The sequence below is a fragment of the Suricata suricatta genome, chromosome 2 (assembly GCF_006229205.1).
Source record: "Suricata suricatta isolate VVHF042 chromosome 2, meerkat_22Aug2017_6uvM2_HiC, whole genome shotgun sequence".
Classification (NCBI taxonomy): Eukaryota; Metazoa; Chordata; class Mammalia; order Carnivora; family Herpestidae; genus Suricata; species Suricata suricatta.
Genome location: NC_043701.1, coordinates 170,823,402 through 170,843,923, shown reverse-complemented (window position 1 = coordinate 170,843,923; position 20,522 = coordinate 170,823,402). Strand labels below are relative to the sequence as shown.

At 53.9% G+C, this 20,522-nt stretch overlaps 1 protein-coding gene across 5 annotated transcripts in view; it reads left to right on the top strand.

Annotated features, from left to right (window-relative positions):
* The first annotated feature begins 1,177 nt into the window (after nucleotides 1-1,177).
* AFAP1L2 (actin filament associated protein 1 like 2) overlaps nucleotides 1,178-20,522 on the top strand; it is a 39,138-nt gene continuing 19,793 nt past the window's right edge. For 2 of the 5 annotated variants that reach the window (XM_029932614.1, XM_029932613.1), the window contains exons 1-5: nucleotides 1,178-1,302; nucleotides 8,053-8,127; nucleotides 9,570-9,664; nucleotides 16,837-16,927; nucleotides 19,735-19,818. In XM_029932614.1, coding sequence (XP_029788474.1) covers nucleotides 8,076-8,127; nucleotides 9,570-9,664; nucleotides 16,837-16,927; nucleotides 19,735-19,818 — 322 coding nt within the window. In that variant the 5' untranslated portion in view covers nucleotides 1,178-1,302; nucleotides 8,053-8,075. The remainder of the gene's footprint in view (nucleotides 1,303-8,052; nucleotides 8,128-9,569; nucleotides 9,665-16,836; nucleotides 16,928-19,734; nucleotides 19,819-20,522) is intronic. The other 3 variants (XM_029932616.1, XM_029932615.1, XM_029932612.1) reach the window with 2 other exon arrangements.

Here is a 20,522-nt window from a genome sequence, read left to right as displayed (position 1 = left end):
GTTTTTGAGAGAGAGAGAGAAAGAAAGAAATCGAGAAAGCAAGCAGCGGAGTGGTGGAGAGAGAGGAGAGAGAATCCCAAGCAGGCTCCACACTGTCAGCGTAGAACCCGACTTGGGTCTTGAACTCACTAATTGTGAGATTTGTGACCTGGGCCAAAATCAGGAGTCAGACACTCACCTGACTGAGCAACCCAGCTACCCCAGGTATCAGGACTTGTTGAAGTCCTCCAGGGGACACAGTGCAGCCAGGTTTGGGAAGCAGAGAGTAGGGCCACAAGGAGCTGGCTGCCATTCCTGAGAGCCAGCTGGGCAGGAGAGCCAAGATGGCGGCCCCATCAGCAAATGCAGCCTCCTGTTCTTAATAGAGGTTAGATCACAAATAATAATAACAGCAACAATGGTGAATTCCCTGTTCCTACACTGCTGTCCCCTGCACTGGCATCTCTGTAAGGTGGTTCCAGCTAGAAATTGACAAGTATCTCTACCCTGGTGGTCCTTGTGGGAGCCTGTTTGGTACCTTGATCTGTGGGACCGGAGCCCCTAGCCAGCTGGGGAGTGATGCTGGACTCCATTTCAGGCTGAGGTGGCTTCCTTAGTGAAGAAACTCAGGAAGGTTTTGTTTTTCTGTTTGGCCAACCACCGTGGTTGTTTGATGGGTCATCCGTAATGCTGCAGGGACTGCGTCATCACTGTTTCATCTCCTCGGAGTGACTCTGTTTCCCTCTCTCTGGGGAAAGGAGCAGGAACTGGGTCAACCGCAGCATTTCTTTTGATGGTTCTGGGTTTGACCTGGGCTCCGCGGTTCCCCAGACGCTGAGCTGCCCTGATTGAACTTTTCTCAAGGAGGCAAATCCTGTTTCCAGACTCGCATGGCCTGATGGGCTTGTCAGAGCCGTCTTGGCCACGGTCTGTCCAGCAAATGGTAGACCTACAGTTTCAGCCAAGGTCATCCATCTCAAAGCCAAGGGCCTGTTTTCCTCTCCCCAGGACCACCTTTTGGCTGCCCCCCTCCCCACCCCTGCCACCAGGTGCTTCCAAGCCTAACCCTAAGCCCCTCCCCCTCAGGAGCACAGGGCACACGGTGAGGTGATGCAGGGTCTTCAGGTGCCTCTGAGCTGGGCCTTTGGAGAGAAGGCAGCCGCTGTAATGGATTCTGCTCTTTTCTGTCTCTAGCCCTGGAGCAGCTCTTGACGGAACTGGATGACTTCCTCAAGATTCTCGACCAGGAGAACCTGAGCAGCACGGCTGTGGTAAAGAAGAGTGGCCTGGCCGAGCTCCTCCGGCTTTACACCAAAAGCAGCAGTAAGTGTGGCCTGGGGGCCTTGGAGAGGTCTCCACGGAAACAGGAAGATGGTCATCTGTGTGCTCAGGCTGCTGAAACAAAGTCCCACCACCTGGGTGGCTGAAACCATAGAAACATGTTTCCTCAGAGTTCTGGAGGTCAGGAATCTGAGATCACAGTGTCAGGCAGGGTTGGTTCCTTCTTAGGTCTCCTCTTTTCTCTGCAGACGGCCATCTTCTCTCTGGTCTCCACACCGTCTTCCCTCTGTGTGCATGGCTGTGTCCAAATTTCTTCATACAAGAAAGAATACCAGTTATGTTGGATTAGGGTCCACTCTAATGGCCTCATTTAATGTTAATTATCTCTTATTTAGTGTTTGTTTATTTTTGAGAGCGGGGAGGGGCAGAGAGAGAAGGAGACAGAGGATCTGAAGTGGGCTCCAAGCTGACAGCAGAGAGCCCGATGCAAGGCTCCAAATCACAAGCTGCAAGTTCATGGCCCGAGCTGACGTCGGACACTTACCCTACTGAGCCGCCCAGGCGCCCCGAATGTTAATTACCTCTTTGATGACCCTTTTCTCCTACTAGGCACACTTTGACGTATTGAGGGCTATGGCTTAATACATGAAATGGGGAGAGAGGGGAGCATAATTCAGCCCATAGCGATAGTGTAGGGGTGATGTGACATGGGTGAGAGTCCCAGAAATCTCCGATCACCCAGCACAGTGGCCCTGAGGGAGCTTTTGAGCAAAGTGTTTTCAAAGCACTCGTCCTCACGCATTTCAAAGCAGAGAAGGGACAATAAACTGTGGTAATAATAACCTGCACACCCGGTAACTCGTTCCATCTTCAAGGCACTCCTCTGAGGTGGGTGCTTTTATTACACATGAGGAAACTGAGGCCTAGAGAGTTTAAATCCTTGCCCTGTGTCATGTGGCCCAAAGGAAAACATAGTTTTAAGGCTGTAGATCACAGAACCCCAAGTTCATAGTTTGTGTGTTTTCTACTTTTTTACTGAGATAGATTTTATACATAATTAAATACATAGGTCTCAAGTAAGCGTTTAATTCAGTGAATTTTGGCATTTGTATGCACCTGGGTAGCTGCCACTCAAAATAAGTCACAGGATATTTCTGTCCTTCCAGAAAGTTCTTTCTTGCCCCTTTTCAGTGACTTCCTCCCCACCCCTGCCCCCAAGGCAAGCGTTGTTCTGGTTTCTTTCACCAGAGATTAGCGTTGCCCATCCTCCGTGGAATATAGGATGTGTATCCTATATAAATGGGGTCGCAGGGTGTGCGCTTGCTGTCTGGCCTCTTCCGCTCAGGGGATTCATCGGTGCTCAGTGATGTGTCAGTGGTTTGTTCCTTCCGTTGCTCCTTAGGACTCCAGCCTGTGAATGTGGCACAATCTTGTTGTGCATTCACCTGTTGATGGACTTTGGTGTTGTCGGGTTTGGATTATTACAGATAGTAAGGCCACTCTGAACATCCTTGCACAAGTTCTTCTGTGGACATGCTGGTTTCATTTCTAGCACATTCAGATTTTCTTTTTTTAAAAGGAAACATCTTCTTGTGATGCCCTAATGGCTTAGTTGAGTCTGTTTCTATATCAGATGTTTGAGAATTGGAAGTGATACTTTGGGACAGTAAGGGACCTTAAGAGGGCATCTGATCCATCTGCCTCAGGGCAGGAAGCAGCCTAAATCCACATTCCTGAGAAGGGAAGTGCACCCTCTACAGTTATCACTGTCTGGAGCTTTCTCCCGGAAGTCCAAGCTGGACCCACCAGGTTACATTTCAGGGTCTCTTTTCCTTTTCTTTGCTCCCTGTGGAAACTGGTTTTTAGTCTCTGAATGAGAGAGAAGTCATAACACTGAGGCATGTTGCCAGGTGCTCGGCAGCCTTCTCTTTTGCTGGAAGGACCCGGCTCTCTGCCTTCCACGAGAGGTGTTTTCCCTGAGCTCCATGCATGGCCTTTGTCACTCTCCAGGCTGCCCTGGGTTCCCAGGCTCCTCCTGGCTCCGAGTCTAGCGTCGGCTGGCCTGCGTGAGTGCTGGCGAGCCGCACATCAAAGGTGAGAATGGTAGATGGGGAAGCCACATTACAGAGCAGGCGAGGCAGACATGAATCACCCTGTGGCAGGATGCATCATGGGAACCTTGAGGAAGCACCCTGCCCAACCGTTTAGATGTGCTCTGACCTGAGAATGTTTAATGATAGGCCGTACCTCCATGGGGGATGGGGGGACAGCTCTGTGACGGGCGCCCACCGTCACTCTGGTCCATCTGATCCTCTTCTTGGTCCCAAGAACCACGGGGTTCTTGGTTCTAATCACTCTATCAGGGCCCCCTGGGTGGGGTCCCTCTGTGGGTTCATGTGCTGTGTGACTTTTATCAGTTGACCCTGGTTTCACCCCAGATGTTTGTATGTTTTGCTCTGATAAAGTCAGGCCTTCCCCACCTCGGTCTCTGCACCTTGCAGGGCCGCAGGGGCTGCTGAGACCAGTTAGGAGGCGCTCGGGGCGAATTGACCACAGAGCCCCACGCAGACTACCGGAAGTGTGCGCACAGCCTCACCGGGACCTGTGGCTGCCACTCCCCACTCCTGTTCTCATGGCCGAGATCCATTCTGCTCCTCTCTGTGCTCCCTCCCCCAGCAGCTGACATATGACCATGACAGCAGCTGATGTCTCCGGAGCCCATACTCTGTCCCAGCACGGTGCTTAATGTGTGAAATGACATGGTTCATGCCACCACCCAGTCCCCATCCCAAGTCAGAGAGTTGTCCTTGTCTGCCCCACAGGGGAACTGAGGCTCGGATCGTCACCTCTTCAGGGCACACGGCTGTGAGTGGCCGAACCAGGGCTTGGGGCTGGGCAGAGGGACCAAACCATCCACTCCTGTCCTATCCACGTCCTGGCTTCATCTGCACCACAGCCATTGTGCTACGTGGGACAGAATCCAAAGCCCCCCTGAAACCAATGCGTTTACCTTCCTTCCCAGCCTCCCAGGCATGTCTCACCATGCATGTTCCAGAAAATGAGCTCAGCTTGATGAGACTTGTAGGTGGAGGCAGGATGATCATTTTGAGATAGTCTGTGGTCTACAGTGTCTGCTGTTGTTTACACCCACGCATTTTGGACAGAGTGTGAGAGAGAGAGTGTGTGTTTACACTTTTCAAATTGTCCATTTGGGTTTTCTGATCTTTTATCGTATGACCGTAAGAAGAGTTTTCTACTCACTTTGTCTTTCATCTGGATGGTGAGGTCAATGCAGGAATTGAAGTTTGTTTATCAGGAGCCTGCTGTTGGTTCCCACACCTGAGAGGGTCATGGGTCCACCAGTGCCCTGCTCGGAGACTCTGGGAAAGTTCTGGGGCTGCTCCTCTGTTAGGAAGAACTGCTGATATTCTGTCTATCTGACTATAGCAAAGAGGGTCCATGTCCTTCCTCTCTACCCCCACCTAGTTCTCTGGGAATGAATACCCCCAGCATACAGGGTCATTTCCCAGGAGTCACACGCTCATCAGAGCATGGCAAGCTCTCCTTTCCAGCCCTGCCTGTGCTGGCACAATTTCCCACAAGCGTGTGTTAACTGTCCCATTAGGGTCTATGCCCTCCTCCATTGCTGGGCTCATACAGGGAGAGACAGTGTCTATTTCATTCTGTGCTGCATCCCCAGCACCTTGCATGGTGCGGGTCCTCAGTGCTCTTCTGAAAACGAATGAGGGAATGATAGAAATTCTCCAGCCCAAGGCTACTTGGGTCCCAGCCTTGGGACAGCTCAGCAGTCTTCTGTGCCACAGCCAAGTTCACTGGGCATTTCCTAGGATTGCAGACAGTCCTGGGAGCCTCTTAATTACCTACCTGGATAGTCCCGGATTGGCAACCCTGAAAATCAAAGCATGGCCAACTGTGGCGTGCAGCAGAGTGCCCAAGGTAGGAGACGCAGCCGCAGGAAGAGGCTAGTGCAAGTCTTCTCTACAGGGTACGAGTCACCATCTTGTGGAGGAAGCACCGACCCAGAATCTAACAGTTAAAACAATGACAACAATATATTGCGCTTTTTTATTTTTTACAGGAGTGTGGGCGTACTCAACAATAAGAGAAAAGAAATAAGCATAAAATGAACATTAAACTATTTACATTCCTTCCGTTCCTATTTTGATCTTAATCAGCATCGTGTGAATATTTTTATGTAATTGTGGTTTGCCTCTATTCTGCTTCACGTTATTTTTACATTTAGAATCGCTGCGGGTGCACATTTCCATGTGCTGACAATTCACATACTTTTTTGTTGTTGTTATTCTGAAACATGATCCTTTAACTATAAGGCTTGGATATCTTTGTAAATAGCAGACACAGGGCTACTTTGTTACTTTTCACAGTTGGGTGGTGTCCGCTGATAGGTGAACAGTGACGTTCCGCCAGCCTCCCATGAGTGACATTTAAAATTTGTAATTAAAAATAAAACTCCTACCATATTGCAGTGAACATCCTCAAATCAGATTTTGTTTACAAGCTGGGGTGTATCTTCAGGACAAATTCCTGGCAGTGGAAATGCTGGATTGAAGAATGCAAACTCTTCAAAAGAACATGAACACTATTTTTTTTTTTAAGTTTACCTATTTTGAGAAAGAGAGAGAGGGAAAGAGGGAGGGAGGAAGAAAGAGAGTATGAGCAGAGGAGGGAGAGAGAGAGGGGAAGAAATAAAGAGAGGGGAGGGAAAGGGAGAATTCCAGGCAGGCTCTGCACTATGAACTGTGAGATCATGACCTGAGCTGAAATCAAGAGTTGGATGCTTAACTGACCGAGCCACCCAGGTGCCCCAAGAATGTGAACGCTTTAACTTACTGTCTAAAATCACTTCCATAATGGCTGTGCCAGTTTATACAGTCTCTAGTAATTCATTGGGTTTTTTTTTTAAGTTTATTTACCCATTTTGAGAGAACAAGAGTGGGCAAGTGCACGTGAGTGGGGGAGGCGCGGAGAGAACCCCGAGCAGGCTCTGCACGTCCAGCTCACAGCCAGACGTGGGGCTCGAACTTACGAACCATGAGATCATGACCTGAGCCGAAAGCAAGAGTGGGAAGCTCAACTGACTGAGCCACCCAGGCACCCACATTTATTGGTAAAGGTGACATGCTGTTATACCTGTTGATGTGCCATGGTTTTTTTTTCAACTTAAGTTTTTGTTTTTTAAGTTTATTTATTTTTGAGAGAGAGAGAGAGAGAGAAAGCACAAGTCAGCGAGGAGCAGAGAGAGAAAGGGAGAGAGAATCCCAAGCAGGCTCTACTCTTTCAGCTCAGAGCCCAGTGAGGGGCTTAAACCCATGAACCATGAGATCCCGACCTGAGCTGAAGTCGGATTTTTAACCAGCCAAGCCACCCAGGTGCCCCTAAGCTGTCATTTTTAATCTTTGTTAGTTACAGGGTGAGCTTTGTCAGGTTCCCTTGTATTAGAGTTTTGTACCCTTGGAACCGTTAACAGGTAAAAACAGGCAATATTCATCACAGCTGTTTTCCATCCTATGCAGACGAGAAAACCAAGGCATGTACATTGGCTGCTTTGCTCAGAATGACACCAGTGACGGCAGGGCTTGCCGCGTGTCCTTGAAGAGCACTCTTCTAGTGTGCTTCCCTCAGGAGAAGGTCCTGATCCGGCCCTCCGGGTCACAGTCGGTGGAAGTAGACTGCTTGGGGCTGACTCCACTGAGACCCTCCCATGCCCTGTGGCATTGTGGGGGGTGGCCACCCGCAGGCTGGTAGCAGAAGACACCGGTGGCTGTGTTCTCCCCATTCCTCAGGTTTCCAGGGCTCTGTTTTCACAGGCCTTTTGGCTGGAGGCCGGGCGGTCTGTGGTGCGGGTCTCACATGGAGCTGCCTCCTCCTTCACCCGGTGTATTGGGTCCCTTGGCTGCGTAACGCCGCTCCGACTGCTGGAGCCTCACGTCTCTGGGAAATGCAAATTAAGGGGCAAAAAAGAAATGCAGGTGGATTTCTAAGAGGAGAAGCACTAGCATGAGCTTCCTGGCCAGTCTTCCGAAGAAAGGGTCTTTGGGGCATAGGGAACTGAGCAGGTGTTAGGAGACGAACATTCTCTGTACAGACAGGCACCAGGAAGGTCCCCTACATAGAAGTGAGTTGAAAAGAGGGCAGAGTGGTGCTGTGCAAGGTACCATCTATACAGGAGAACAGGTACCTGGCAGGGCTCCACTTTCAATTTCTAGCACACTCACCCCTTCCCATCCAGACCCTGAGACCCCCAGGTTGGCACCCCACCTAAAAGGCCCTAAAGGCTAAATTCCTAGATCCTCAATGTGCCCTATCTGACAGAGACATCATTCTGATGAGCAAAACAAGTAACTCAGACTAGAGTGAGAATGATGCATATGAAATATTTTACAATTGAAATGAAATGCTAGGAAACCAGGGAAATCTGCTTGGTGGGATATGGGGCAGATCTTTGAGATTTGGGCACCTTTGCACTTCAGACTTTTATTCCCAAAGCTATGTTTCTGGACCCATCTTTTCCCTCCCCCACCCCTAACCCACCCCCAGGCTAGAAAACTAGCAGTCAGCAACTTGGCATTTCAGTGTTTGGAAATCTGTCAACTCTATAATGAACTCTTTCAATCAATTCAGAATGTTGTGTGCTTTTCCTGGAACCCAGGCTAATGACAGTGTCTCTCTGGGGGGACTCTCTTTCTCTCCAGAAGCCGTTTCCTGTCATGGAATCACATGAAACCTTTGTCTTCTACCCTCTTGCTGCAGGTTGTGATGAGGAGTACATTTATATGAACAAAGTGACCGTCAACAAGCAACAGAATGCGGAGCCCCAAGACAAAGGTACAGGCTCAGGGCGCTGGTGGCACGGCCAGGGTCCAGGACGGGGGCACATGAGCTGTGGTCCCGCCCTGCCTCTCCTTCCTCCCAGCCAGCAGCAGACAGCCCAGTGCACTTATTTCTGGCAGTCACATTTTGGTTGATGGTATTTTGGGTTGATGTATTTTGGGATGTTTCATCAAGTCACTTCCTTGCCTCTTAAAGGTCCCATGGCCCATTCGTGGATAAGGAATCTGGCCCTAAAGTCTCTGAGCTTTTCCTAGCACCAGCCCAGCAATAGGAAGTCACAGTCCCATGTTCTAGGAAAGCAGCCTTGGTGCTGACTCCAGCTTTATATCTTTTGACAGAAGTCTGGATTTCTTTAATGTTTATTTATTTTTGAGAGAGTCAGAGAGAGTGAATGGGAGAGGGACAGAGAGAGAGGGAGACAGAGAATCCGAAGCAGGCTCTATGCTGTCAGCATGGAGTCTGAGGTGGGGCTCAAACTCGTGAATCATGACTTGAGCTGAAACCAGTAGTCAGACATTTAACTGACTGAGCCACCCAGGCACCCCAAAGTCTGGACTTGCTGTGTTGGGGGGAAAAATGGTAGAGGATGGAAATGTCAGTGGCTGCCTTAATATTCAAAAGTTTTGCTCAAAGGTGCTCTCTTGGCAGAACGTCCTATCTTATGTTAGAAGGCCAGAGAGTGTCTTCCGTGAGCTTACTGTGCTGCCTCTCCTTTGCTCTGAAAGCCTTCAGCGGGTCTGGCAGGACCCCAGAGAGGCCCAGAGATTTAGAGGAGAGGGAATTAGAAGCCCCACCCCCCACCTCCAAAGCCTGTGACTGAAATGCCCCGAGGTCAGTGCCTGGCTGGGCCGCTGGCTGACATGGCGGGTTGGTTCAGAAGGATCCAGAGGCCGTTCTGAGCCCGACCATTTCAGCCTCTGGATCCTTCTTGTTAAACGTACACACAGGGTTGGTGGCCACATTCTCCACTGTGGCTTTTTCACCCTGTGGTTTCACCGCCGAGCCTGGGGCTCAGCAGAAATTACCCACATGCAGGCTGCCACAGTGCCCAGGGCCGTTTGCTTTCTGGGGAGACTGGGGTGGAAAGAGCCGTAATCACAGGGCCGGTGCCGAGAGTGGCTGCAGATCGTGACCACAGGGCAGCTCCTTGGCTCGCTGAAGCTCTGTGGTGAGGCCATTTTTGGCACAGGATGGGCAGAAGAGGGGGTGTGGGGGCTGCCAGAAACCCTAGACCAGGTCCTTCTGAGGAATCTGCCCGTGGCTGGGGCACCACTGCACCCTATTCTTGAGGGAAGAAAAAACATGGGACCTCCTCGCGGGTCATGAGCACCTGCTCAAATAGATGTCACAGCACATGTGACCAGACAGTCCTGGAGGATGCACCTGCTGACACTGGGCACCCCTCACGGAAGCCTTCTCCCGCTTGCTGCCCACAGCACCCGAGGAGCAGAACCCCCTGACCAACGGGGAGCCTGGCCAGCACTCCCTGGCCCCTCAGAAGAGCCTTCCAGACCTCCCGCCACCCAAGATTGTAAGTGTTCATCCGACACCCCTGATTTCCGGACTGGGGCCCCCGTGAATTTCCAGTTGCTTTTACAGGGGTCAGTCCGCCAAGCAGCTGGTGTTTTCTGAGCGCCTACTGTGTGCAGGACATGGGGGAGGGCACCGGGAGAGACAGAACAAAAGCATGCCAGTCTGAGGGGGGCATCATATGCCCAGGGCCACGATATTCAGGACACTAAGGGTACAGGGAGTGGGAGATGCAGGGGGTTGCTTTTATTGACTGCCGCCAAGTGTGTGAGGCTCCGCCAGGCTCTACCCAGCACCTTGTGAGTGGGGCCGTGCAGAGCTGTGGTCACCAGCTCAGGCCACAGCGAACGCCTTGCACTTCCTGCTTCAGACCAGCCAAACGCTTTCATTGAATGTAGGCAAAAATCATCCATGTTCCATAACCCGGTCCCACGGCCTTCACGGTCTACACGGCCTGGCCCAGCTGCATCTCCAGAGGGCCTCCCTTCTGCTGTTGGATGATACCACAGTCTGTGTTGCCTCAGGGACTTGGCACTGTCTGGAACCTGACCCTCCAATGGCTGCCTTCTCCTCCTCTCCCAGACCTTCACAGACAGACTTTCCCTGCCCTGCTGCACGAGGCATCCCAGCTCTGTCCCCACCCCAGTTACTGTCTACTCCATGGCCCTTGCCACCCCTGGAATGATCAGATGCAAGCTTCCTAGGACAGGGAGAGTGTCTCTGATTTATTGCTTCCTGTCCTGTCTGTGCACACAGTAGGCCATACGGATGGATTTATTCATGGATGGGTGGAATGAATCATGGAGCCCTATAGACCTGCGTTCAAATCCCAGATCCACCAGGTCCTGGCTCTTTGGCCTTGAGCAAGTTATTTAAAGTCTCTGGCCCTTTGTTTCTTGGTGTTTAAAGAATGTGAGTACCTGCATTCTGAGATGGTCTTATTTGATGGGCAAAGGCGATGCGAGGCACACTGTGTTCGCATTCCGTGAGGTAAGTAGCAGCGTTCATAGTTTATGGGTGAGGAAACCAAAATTCAGCAGGTGTATAGCATCTGAATGTCGCCCACCCAGAAGTGGTGGAACCAGAATTTGAACGCAGGTTCTTCCCTATCTGGGTCAGGGAGGCTTTCTAGAGAGGTTCCAGGCGAGAAATGGGAAGCATTTCTATGGGTAGCAGGGTCCTGGGGCCAAGAAGTGGGAAGGGTGTTTGGGGACAGCGGGGTCCCGGGTTCAGTGCCAGCAGGCAGCTGTGGGATTCACTGAGCTCCCAGCGTGCTATGCAGGCACAGATCCATGGGCTCAGGTCCCTGCCGAGGGCGTCCGGACCCCAGCCTATACCCTTTCTGGACCTCCATGTACCCCTTCCTGAGGATGTCCGGAACACCTGGACAGTATCCCTGTGCATAAAGCACCCGCAGCTGAGTGACTGCCGGCCGGGACTCTTCGTCTCGGGCTGGGTGAGATGTGATGGCCTGAGCCTGAGTCCCTGGTGTCCCCAGTATGCCGACAAAGTGGGTGACTGTCACGCCTGGACAGCTAGCCGCGCTGATGCACACACACTTGTCCTCCCCACCATCCATCTACAGGGGTATATTTTTGTCACTGTTTTCATATGAAGAAACAGAGGCTCAGTTAAAATCGCCGGCCACGGGCCCACCTCGGGAAGGTAGCGGGGCCAAGACCTGAATGCGGGTTCTTGGATTCCCGGCCCGTCTGCAGGAATGAGCCCGACTTAAGCGCATCTTTCCAGCAGAGCGAAGTTGAAGCCCCGGTCCTTCCGGCTGCGGGCCCCGCTCACTTTCAGCCACAGTGCATGGGCGAGGGGGGCACGGGCCCTCTGCTCCTGGCCACTTGCCGCCAGTCTAACCAGTGGGTGATGCCGTGGTTTTCTGGGGGTGCTCCAGGCACTGCCCGCTGGGTGGGGGCAGCGGAGGTGGCCGCTCTGCACTGGAACCTTCCTTCTGAATCAATCGCCTGCCTCTGACAAGGGCCTTGGTCAGAGGAAATGCCCCTGCCCGCCATTCCTGGGGCAGCAGCTTATGGTCGGCACCGGCGGGAGTGGCTTTCACCAGGCAGAGCCTCACCGGCACCGAGGACCGGGTGGTGCTGACTCGCTCTGGAAATCTGTGCTTTGCGGACATGGCGGTGACCCAGGAGTCCAGGGTCAGGGACCAGGCTGTCGGGAGAAGCTAGTCGGGCCACACTCGTCCGGGCGGCCCCCGGGGTTCCAGCGCTGGCTTTCCCCTGCTCCTGCGCCGGCCCCTGTGGCACGGATGCCCGGTGGTGTGAGATGCGGGGCCTCTGACCGGGATGAAGGTCTTCCCCCAGAGCAGACCTCCCGTGTTGGCGGTGACGGGGGGGGGGGGGGGGGGGGGGGGGGGGGGGGGGGGGGGGGGGGGGGGGGGGGGGGGGGGGGGGGGGGGGGGGGGGGGGGGGTTGTGTGGGCCTTTGAGAGAAAGCCGATGCTGGAGTTGGGGGGACATCTCACCCCCCACGAGTGGCACAGCCCCAGGGGACCTTCAGACGTGTGGTAGTTGTTCCTACGGACACACTCCAGGCCCTGGGGAAGGTTCCAGCAACGCAAACCCACTTCACAGTCTTCCCTCCTTGCCACAGTCTTCCCTCCTTGCGGGGTTTCTCTGCTGAGGAGGACGTGGGGTGCTGAGCTGGTTGAGCCCATTCTCGGTCCCTCCCAGTCCTGTATCGAGCTCCCCCACCCCGACCCTAGGGGACTTCCTCGTGCGGAGTCAGGACGGCCTGGCATCAACCCGATTCTCCTGCACGCGCACGCCTGCCCTCTCCTTGGCCTCCTCTGGTCAAGTCTGGCCGTGGCGACCGGAGCTCTGAGCCCGAGGCCCCCTGAGGGGTGGCGTCAGGGGGCAGTGGGGGACAGCTGTGTCTTCTGGCCCCGAGGAAGGAGAAGCAGCGTGGGAGAGAGCGAGCGTGGCAGCATGAGCTTGGAGTGACCCTGTAACCTCTTTTCCTGAGACAGAGAAAACCACTTCCCTTCCCACCCTGATTCCAGAGCCTCGAGGTGCGAGGAAGCTTGTCTCCCTGAATGCTGGGCTGCGGGCCTGCTGCTGGCTGGGACACAAACGGGGTGTCTGCCCGTGGTCCTCAGTGCCTGTGGCTGGGCTAGCAGGGTAGCCTCTGTCCCAGGCTCCTGTTGTCCTGGTTCTGCTGGTGGCTTGGGTCCCCGTGCCACCCCTGCAGAGTTAGTGGGTAGCAGTGGAAGGGACAGCCGGGGGGCTGGAGCCACCTTGTGGGTGTGACTCAGGTGCCACAGTCACCGTAGGGAAAACAGATGTCCGCTGGCATTGTCTGTGCTCCTGGCCAGCACAGCCATCCCCACCCCGGCTGCTCTTGGAGGCCTGAACATGCCTTGGCGCTGGTCTTAAGTGAGTTACTCTATGGGGAAGCAGCTTACTCCACACAAGGACATCGCCACGGTCGGTCCGGGTTGCTGAGGCCCGCTGGATGTGCTGTCCGTGTCCCGGGAATGTTCCACAGTGCCCACTGGGGCGGCTTGCCCATCGCTGCAGAGACAGGCGCCATAGGTGGTCCGGGCCCCTGCTCACCTTCAGCTCTCCTGTCTAATCTAAATCAGGATTGGCAGACTCTGGCCCCCAGGCCACACCCAGTGTAAATAAAGTTTTATTGGAGCGTAACTGTGCTTCTCAGTTCTGTATTATCCATGGATGTGTTTGCTCTGCAACAGCGGAGTTGAACAGCTGAGGTCAGCGTCCCTAAATGGCCTGCTAGTCACTTCAGGATGTATTATTGGCTTTCACAGATACCTTTGCAGACCTCTCGAAAATCCTGGTGAGCAAGGTCTTTCTTTCCTGTCCCTTCCTGTGAATTCGGTGAGGCTTCTGAAGGTTGTAAAGTCACCTCTCACCTGCACCTGCCTTTAGGGTCTAAAACCTGCACCGTCAACGATGATGATGATGATGATGATGATGATGAACGCAACGGCCCTTTATTCTTTTCCCTGAGAAATTAGCCTCTTGCTCCTTTGACTTCAGAAAATAGGTCCTTATACTTGTGTGATTATGTGACTGTCTTGCTGAATTTTTGTGTAAATCATTTTAACCTTTAACTTGACTCCAGTGCTTATGTTTTGCTCCAGCAGCCTTGAAGGCAGGGGCCATCTCTAATGAGGTGGAGCTGGGGCATAAGCCTGGGCAACCCCGAACATCTCTGTCTCCTCAGATACGGCGCTTCGTCCTCCGTCCAACATGTGTACTGGCAACTTTTCTCCCTTTGTTGGTATTTTTATGTTTTAGGGTTAGTAAAAATGCACATGTATTAGATAATAGTGCTGGGGACAGTTTCATCCTTACAGTGACCCCATGTGACAGGTATTTCTACTCTCCCCACTTGGCAGTGGAGGAACTGAGGCACAGAGAGGTCAAGCAAGTTACCCAGGGTCACACAGGTTGGGTGCGCCAGTGTCAGGCTTCAACGCCTAGCCCTGGAGGTTGAATTCCTACCACCTCCCTTTCCTGCCTCTCCCTGTAGATCCATTTCCAGGGGCTTTTATAGTGAGAGGCTTGGGACACTCCCTAGTACCTCCACCCTCAGATAGGATTGTAGGACCCTCACGGTGAGGATGACCCCTGAGGAGCTCCTGAAGAAAAGTTCGTTCCCCATCATCCTGTTCAAACTGCAGGAGTCTGGGCTGCAGCTGTATCTTGGATGCTTGGAGCTTCCTTCTAGATGAGACCCACCTCCTCACTGAGGGAAGGGTCACAGTGCCACCTGATGAGGGTGGGGCTTCTTGAGGCTGGAGCCAGAGGCCAGGCCAGCTTGGGAAACATGAGCTCCAGGACCCATCTGCAGGGACCTTGCTGCCTCTCACGGGAGGCGATGCTCTCTCCCTTGGAGCCCGGGAAGCTGGCTCTCGGAGGACCATGGCCGGGTCTTGGGCAGCCTTTCTCAAATGGATCAAAGGGCCAGGAATGGCCGAGATGAGCAGAGACAGCTCATCAGGCTTGTGGTAGCAGAGCCAAAGGGTCATCTGCTGGCAGCTACCGTGTGCCATGTGCATGGCCTGCCCTTGGGAGGGAGCCTGACCCGAGGCTCCACTCAGCCATGTCCGCGGGCCCGGGGCAGCAGCTCATCTGCTGAGGAAAAGAACACACTCTCTTCTTATGCTCTGTGCCTTCCTGCCTGTTGGGTGTTGCACCTGTCGGGGCCGGGTGCTGCTTGAAGCCTACCTCTGGATCTCGTATCCTCTCTCTGGTTGTGAGGCCAGAGGAATTTAGGATTCCGAATTGGACCCATGCTCTGGCCTGGCCTCACTGACCCTCTGCACATAGAGCTGTCTCAGCTTGTTGGACTGTGATCCAGTGATCAGGCTCCTGCAGCCCTCCCCACCCCCACCCAGGGCATGGATGACCCCCAGACAATGACAGTGTCAGCCTCCTCGTGTCTGATATGGACCGAGCATTGTGGAAATGCGGTCACGTTTTGTTTGTCTCCCTGAACCATCAAGGTAGCCCCGGTTTTACTCCTGTTTAATAGGGAGGGAAGGTGAGAGAGAGACATCACATCACATGTATGCATTCCGTATCATGTGCACAGCACTATTTTGTGTGTGTGTTCGGATGGGGGTGGATTTGAGCCTCATCTGGTAGAGGACAAAGCCGAGGCTCGGTGAGGTTAAGCAGCACGCTCCGGTAAATCTAGAGAGTCCTCAAACCCTGATTCCAACCAAGTTATCTTCACTCCAGAGTCCATGTGAGTCCAAGCCACACAGGGCTTGGCTCCGGGATGCTGGTTATGATGAAGCAGCCACAGGACCATTGCTCTGCCCTGGAGGAGGTGGGAAATGGACACTCTCGCAGCCCAGGCTGAGTCCTCTCCTGCAGGGACCCCAGCCCAGGCTGAGTCCTCTCCCACCGTCTCCCGGGCCAAAACCAGGGGAGCTCTCTCTGTTGTAAGTCCCTCATTTTCATGAGCGCATTTTCAGAGGCAGTGGTTTCTAGATCCTCCCCTTCTTCTGACGGCAGGGCCAGGAATCCTCCGGGGTCCAGAGGCCCATCGAGCCCCAGGCCGTGCTGGTCTTTCCACTGGCTGCCTTCCTTCCATCTCCCCCACCCCCTCTGCTGCTTTCACTTGAAGTTCCCCAGCACAAGGACTTTTCAAACCCAGGAGCAGGCGTGCACTTCAGGTTTTGCCATTTCTGTCCTTCATTATGGATGTCCCTTCAGCCCGCCTCAGGGGTTGCATGATCCAGGGAGACACCAGAGACTCGTGTGGACGGATCCTTGCACAGTTAAGACCTGTACCTAGTACAACTCATGTGACAAGTGACTGCTTGCTGCTTGCTTACAAGATTACTTCCATAGTCTAGTGCCCGTTTTACAGTGGAATCATGGACGTGCACAGAATTTCACGTCCCGTGTTTCTACACATTGGCACGTATTCTTCTTCCCCGGTTGTGCTCATGACACATAAGAAACTCAGGGTTGCCTTGGAGACTCAAACTCAAAGATCGTGTCCTCCCGGTGCTGGTCACGGCTTCCCACAGTCTCCGGGTTCCCACAAAACTTTGACCTTGCCTATTAGAGCATGACTCATGATACACTGAGTGGCAGCCCTGAACATTCACCCCCTAGTGAGGTCTTCCTCGGGGCCGACTCTGGGACATCCGGACGCATCCCTTGCAGCCTGGACATGGGACCCATACAATATTTGCTGACCGAGCGACTGAACTTATGATGGTAAACGTTCAGGATTTAGAACCCAAAGAATCTGCCTCCATGTGTATTTGATTAGCCCTTGTCTTTTTAGAGAGTCTGTGCTACTTAGAAGCCGTAACAGCCCGACAGCATCTGGATGTTTGCATGCATTCCGTATCATGTGCACAGCGCTGTTTTGTGTGCGTGTTGGGATGGGGGTGGATTTGAGCCTCATCTGGCAGAGGACAAAGCCGAGGCTCAGCGAGGTTAAGCAGTGCGCCCACAGCCCTTCACCGGGAGCAAACCAGGGGATGCGTGGTGGCCGTTGGGACCGATGGCGTTCCTTGTTCTCCCTCCCAGCCGACTTGAAGTCCATCCAGGCATTTTTTTTTCTTCTAGAATCCCCTCCTTCCACCCGAAGGGTTAATTCCAAGTCCTTCTCAGTGTATGGTATCTGAGTATGTTTATTTTATTTGTTCATACCACAGATTCCTGAGCGGAAACAACTCTCCATCCCAAAGATCGAGTCTCCAGAGGGTTACTATGAAGAGGCTGAGCCGTATGACACATCCCTCAACGGTACACCCCGGGGCCAGGGCTGGGGCTCGGAGGGGGGCCAGTCACTTCCTGCACAGATGCCAGCGCTGGAGGCCGCGGGCAGCAGGGGCTGCTCTTCCCAGAGAGCATGGCCCAAATTGAGAACTGGCCACGCAGCCTCCGCTCTGGCCTCCACTCTGGTCGGGGGAGCTGGGACCTCACAGAGGACCCAGGCCACCCACAAGGAGGCTCCGGTGGTCCCCAGTGTCCTGGTTTCTGGTGTGTGACAGTTTAGGTGTTCCCATCTGGATACCCAGAAATGTGGTGGAGAAGAGGCGTGAGGGTCCAGGGACACGAGTAAGCAATGGGAATGTGGTCAGGCCGAGCCGGAGCCGTTTCCAGGGCTCTGTCACTGGTCTCGTAGTTAACTGTGCTCACGCTGTGTGCCAGGCATGCTTTTAGGAGTCAGGAGCTCAGCAGAGCTCAGGAGAGTCCAGAGTCAGTGCCCTGAGATTCTGTGAGGATAGACAGACAACAAGTAAGCATGGGGTATGTCAGGTGATGATACAGTGTTGGGATGGGAATCACGGGGGCTGGGTTTGGGCAGGAGAAGGTGTTATTTTAAACAGGAAAGGTCTGATAGCATGACTTGGAGCTGATTCCTGAATGCAATGGAACGTGGGGAGGGCAGAGACCTACAGGAAGAACTTTCCAGATTGTGCAGCACATGCCAAGGCCCTGAGGCAGGAGGGCTCTCAGCACGTTCAAGGAAGAGCAAGGAGACCTGTGTGGCAGGAACAAGGGAAGAGACCAGAGGCGGGGATAAAGAAGTCAGCCAGTTCACAGTGACGACTTTGGCTTCTCTCTGATGAGACTGCAAGCTGTTGGAGGGTTTCTTAGTGACTGGCCTGACATGGGTATTTGGTGACCTGTGCTGTAGGGGCCAGACTTACACCAACGCCTCTGTCCTTGGCTAATGGTTCTCAGCCTGGGAGAATCAGATCAGAAATGCTCTGGGGGTTGGGGGCCAGGGGTCCCCGGGAGGCTCAGTCTGTTAAGTGTCCAACTCTTGGTTTTGGCTCAGGTCACGATCTCACCGTTTTGTGAGTTTGAGCCCCGTGTCAGGCTGTACACTGACAGCACAGAGCCTGCTTGGGATTCTCTGTCCCCCTCTCTCTCTGCCTCTCCTGCTTGTGCTCTTGCTCACTCTCAAAATAAATAAATAAATAAATAAACGTAAAAAGTGTGCTCTTGGTGTAGGGATCCGATAGCACAGAAAGGCCCCGAAAGTTCTGGAAGAGTGTCGTGGGCCTCCTCACTGGAGCAGCTGGACTCCAGCTCTGTCCCTCCCCGCTCTTACCTCAGTCTGCTTTTTTCCTTGGTAAGTGAAAGGTTTCTGAAAGCGTGAAGCAATTTGCAGATGTAAGAGGCAATGGGCCCTGGTGGTGAGAATGAACTTGGCCGGAGAGTAGTGTTGTCAGTTCCGCAAAGAACAAGACCAGAGATCACACAGGACCAGTCCCTTGGAGCCACGTCGGATCCTTCTCTTTCTTCCCACTTTGCCTACTGCCTCCGGTCCCAGGAACCGTGTGGGAGGCGAGGGCCTGTTTGGATGGAGGTTATTTTATCCTCCTGGCTTCGTGGGCAGACATCACTTAGCTCGCACCCGCTGAGCGTGCGGGGCGTTGCCGCGATCCCAGGCCCCGGCCGACTCGGCCGTCTGCGCGTGAGGAAGGAGGAGGAGGTTGTGACTCACCGTCCGGGGCCTCGCAAGCCGGGCTCTCCCGGGCGCGGCCCGTGCCAGCCGGGGCCTGCCTCCCAGACACTCCCGGGGGCAGACGCGTCATCTCGTCCGCAAGTGGGCTCAAGCCTCTTGGTGTTTGTCTCTCGGCTGTGAATTCAGGTTGGTTTTAGCCAGGACTGGGGCGTCCCCGAAAGACTGCAGGAACATAACAAGGTGGGCAGAAGGATGCCAGCGGCCTGTCCCCTTCTGCCGGGACAAGGACCGAGGGTGACTCGGGGAGGACCTGGTCACACGTGCCACGAAGGGAGGGCTTCACCTGCACAGGAAGCTGGCCTGCCCTGCTCGTGGTCCCCCGCCCCTGTGTGAGCGGTGATGCGTGCGGGCCACACCAGGAGGGATGACCTCTGGCCCCAGCCCCCTGCCCTCGTTCGTTGCCCACCAGCGATTTTGCGGACTTTCCGTGGAAGACCGGTCGCTCGGGCTCCTGTCCTGCTTCGTCAGCATTGTCCCCACACTGCTCTGAGGGGGCAGGTCCCTCTCTCTGAGTAAAAGCTTAAGAAGTGCCCTGATGGCTCCTTGCAGGAGACATGAGGTATGAACACTTGTCCAAGACGTTGCTACTTGGCCCGTGATGTCTCCTGCTGGGGACATGACAGCTGCGTGGCACTAACCTCCCTTTCAGGTTACGGTGGCACAATACACATCTGTTTCTCCCAAACTGTCCAGTGTGGGTATTACTGGTCATCAGGAAGTTTTGCCGCCTTCCAGGGTGGGCTTGGCCACCCTCGCAGGCCACAGAATCCTCTGTAAAGAGACAGCAGAGGATTACTCTGTGCTGCTTAAAAGTACCAGCCAGAGGGGACTTCTACGCACATCCCACTGGTGACAGGTCGTTACAGGGTCATCTCTGGATGAGAAGGGCTGGGAAAAGATGTCCTGGGCCGGGCTAGGGCCTCTCCTGAGAAGCCCACACCCCCAATGCGAAAGTACTGGCTTATGGTGGACATCTGGGTCTCTCTGTGTCACTCTCTGCCATGAGTCTGTCCCTCTCTTCATCTTGTCTCTCTCCCTCTTGCCTTTCTTTGTGCTTCTGGATCTCATACAGGTCATTGTGGTGGCTTCTCGCCCACAGGAATCCCCAGATGGGTCCAGGTGCCTGACGGAGTCATTTATGCCACGATCACCTTGGGTACTGCCTGTCCCCAGAGCTGAATGCCATTGATGTGGTGCCTGCCGTGTGGCTCTCAGGGAACAGGATGCATGCCCCGAGGGTGGCCACTCCCCTCTCCCTGGCCTTGTGCATGGGTCCTGCATGTGCACGATGCGTGTCATCTTTCCGGAAGGAGAGACTTACTCTGCCTTCCACAGACGGCATCCGCATGCGCGGGTGAAGGACCAGAGCGCTGCGTGGCGGTCCTGCCTTCTGTTCCCAGGCACCCTCCAGCACCACGTGCTGGGGCGCAGTCCACCCAGGGGTGCAGGAAGGGGGTGGGATGATCTGAGTATCCTGCCTTTCACTCCTCATCCTGTGACCCCTGGAAGCCAAGTATCTGTATTAAGACAGCCCTATGTTCATGGCCATGTTCTGATTGCTCTTAGAGATAAAAAGTTACAATCTGTTTGCCCCAAGTTTCCCCAATACTGTTCCAGGTAGTTTCTTCGCAGGTTCCCAGACCCCCCCCCCACCCTGGAGTGGATGGGCAGGTGTTAGAATTCTCCATGGGACACCTGGGGAACCCCAGAAGCACTTGGTGGCTCTCTGTTAAATTTTGCTACTGAAGGAGGCACCCCAGTGACGTGGTATCATTCTTATTTCACTTGGTGTAGGGACAACGTCACCATGGTTTTTTTTAACCACCCTGCTCCCATCACCTGATCAAGTCAGCTGTCTTG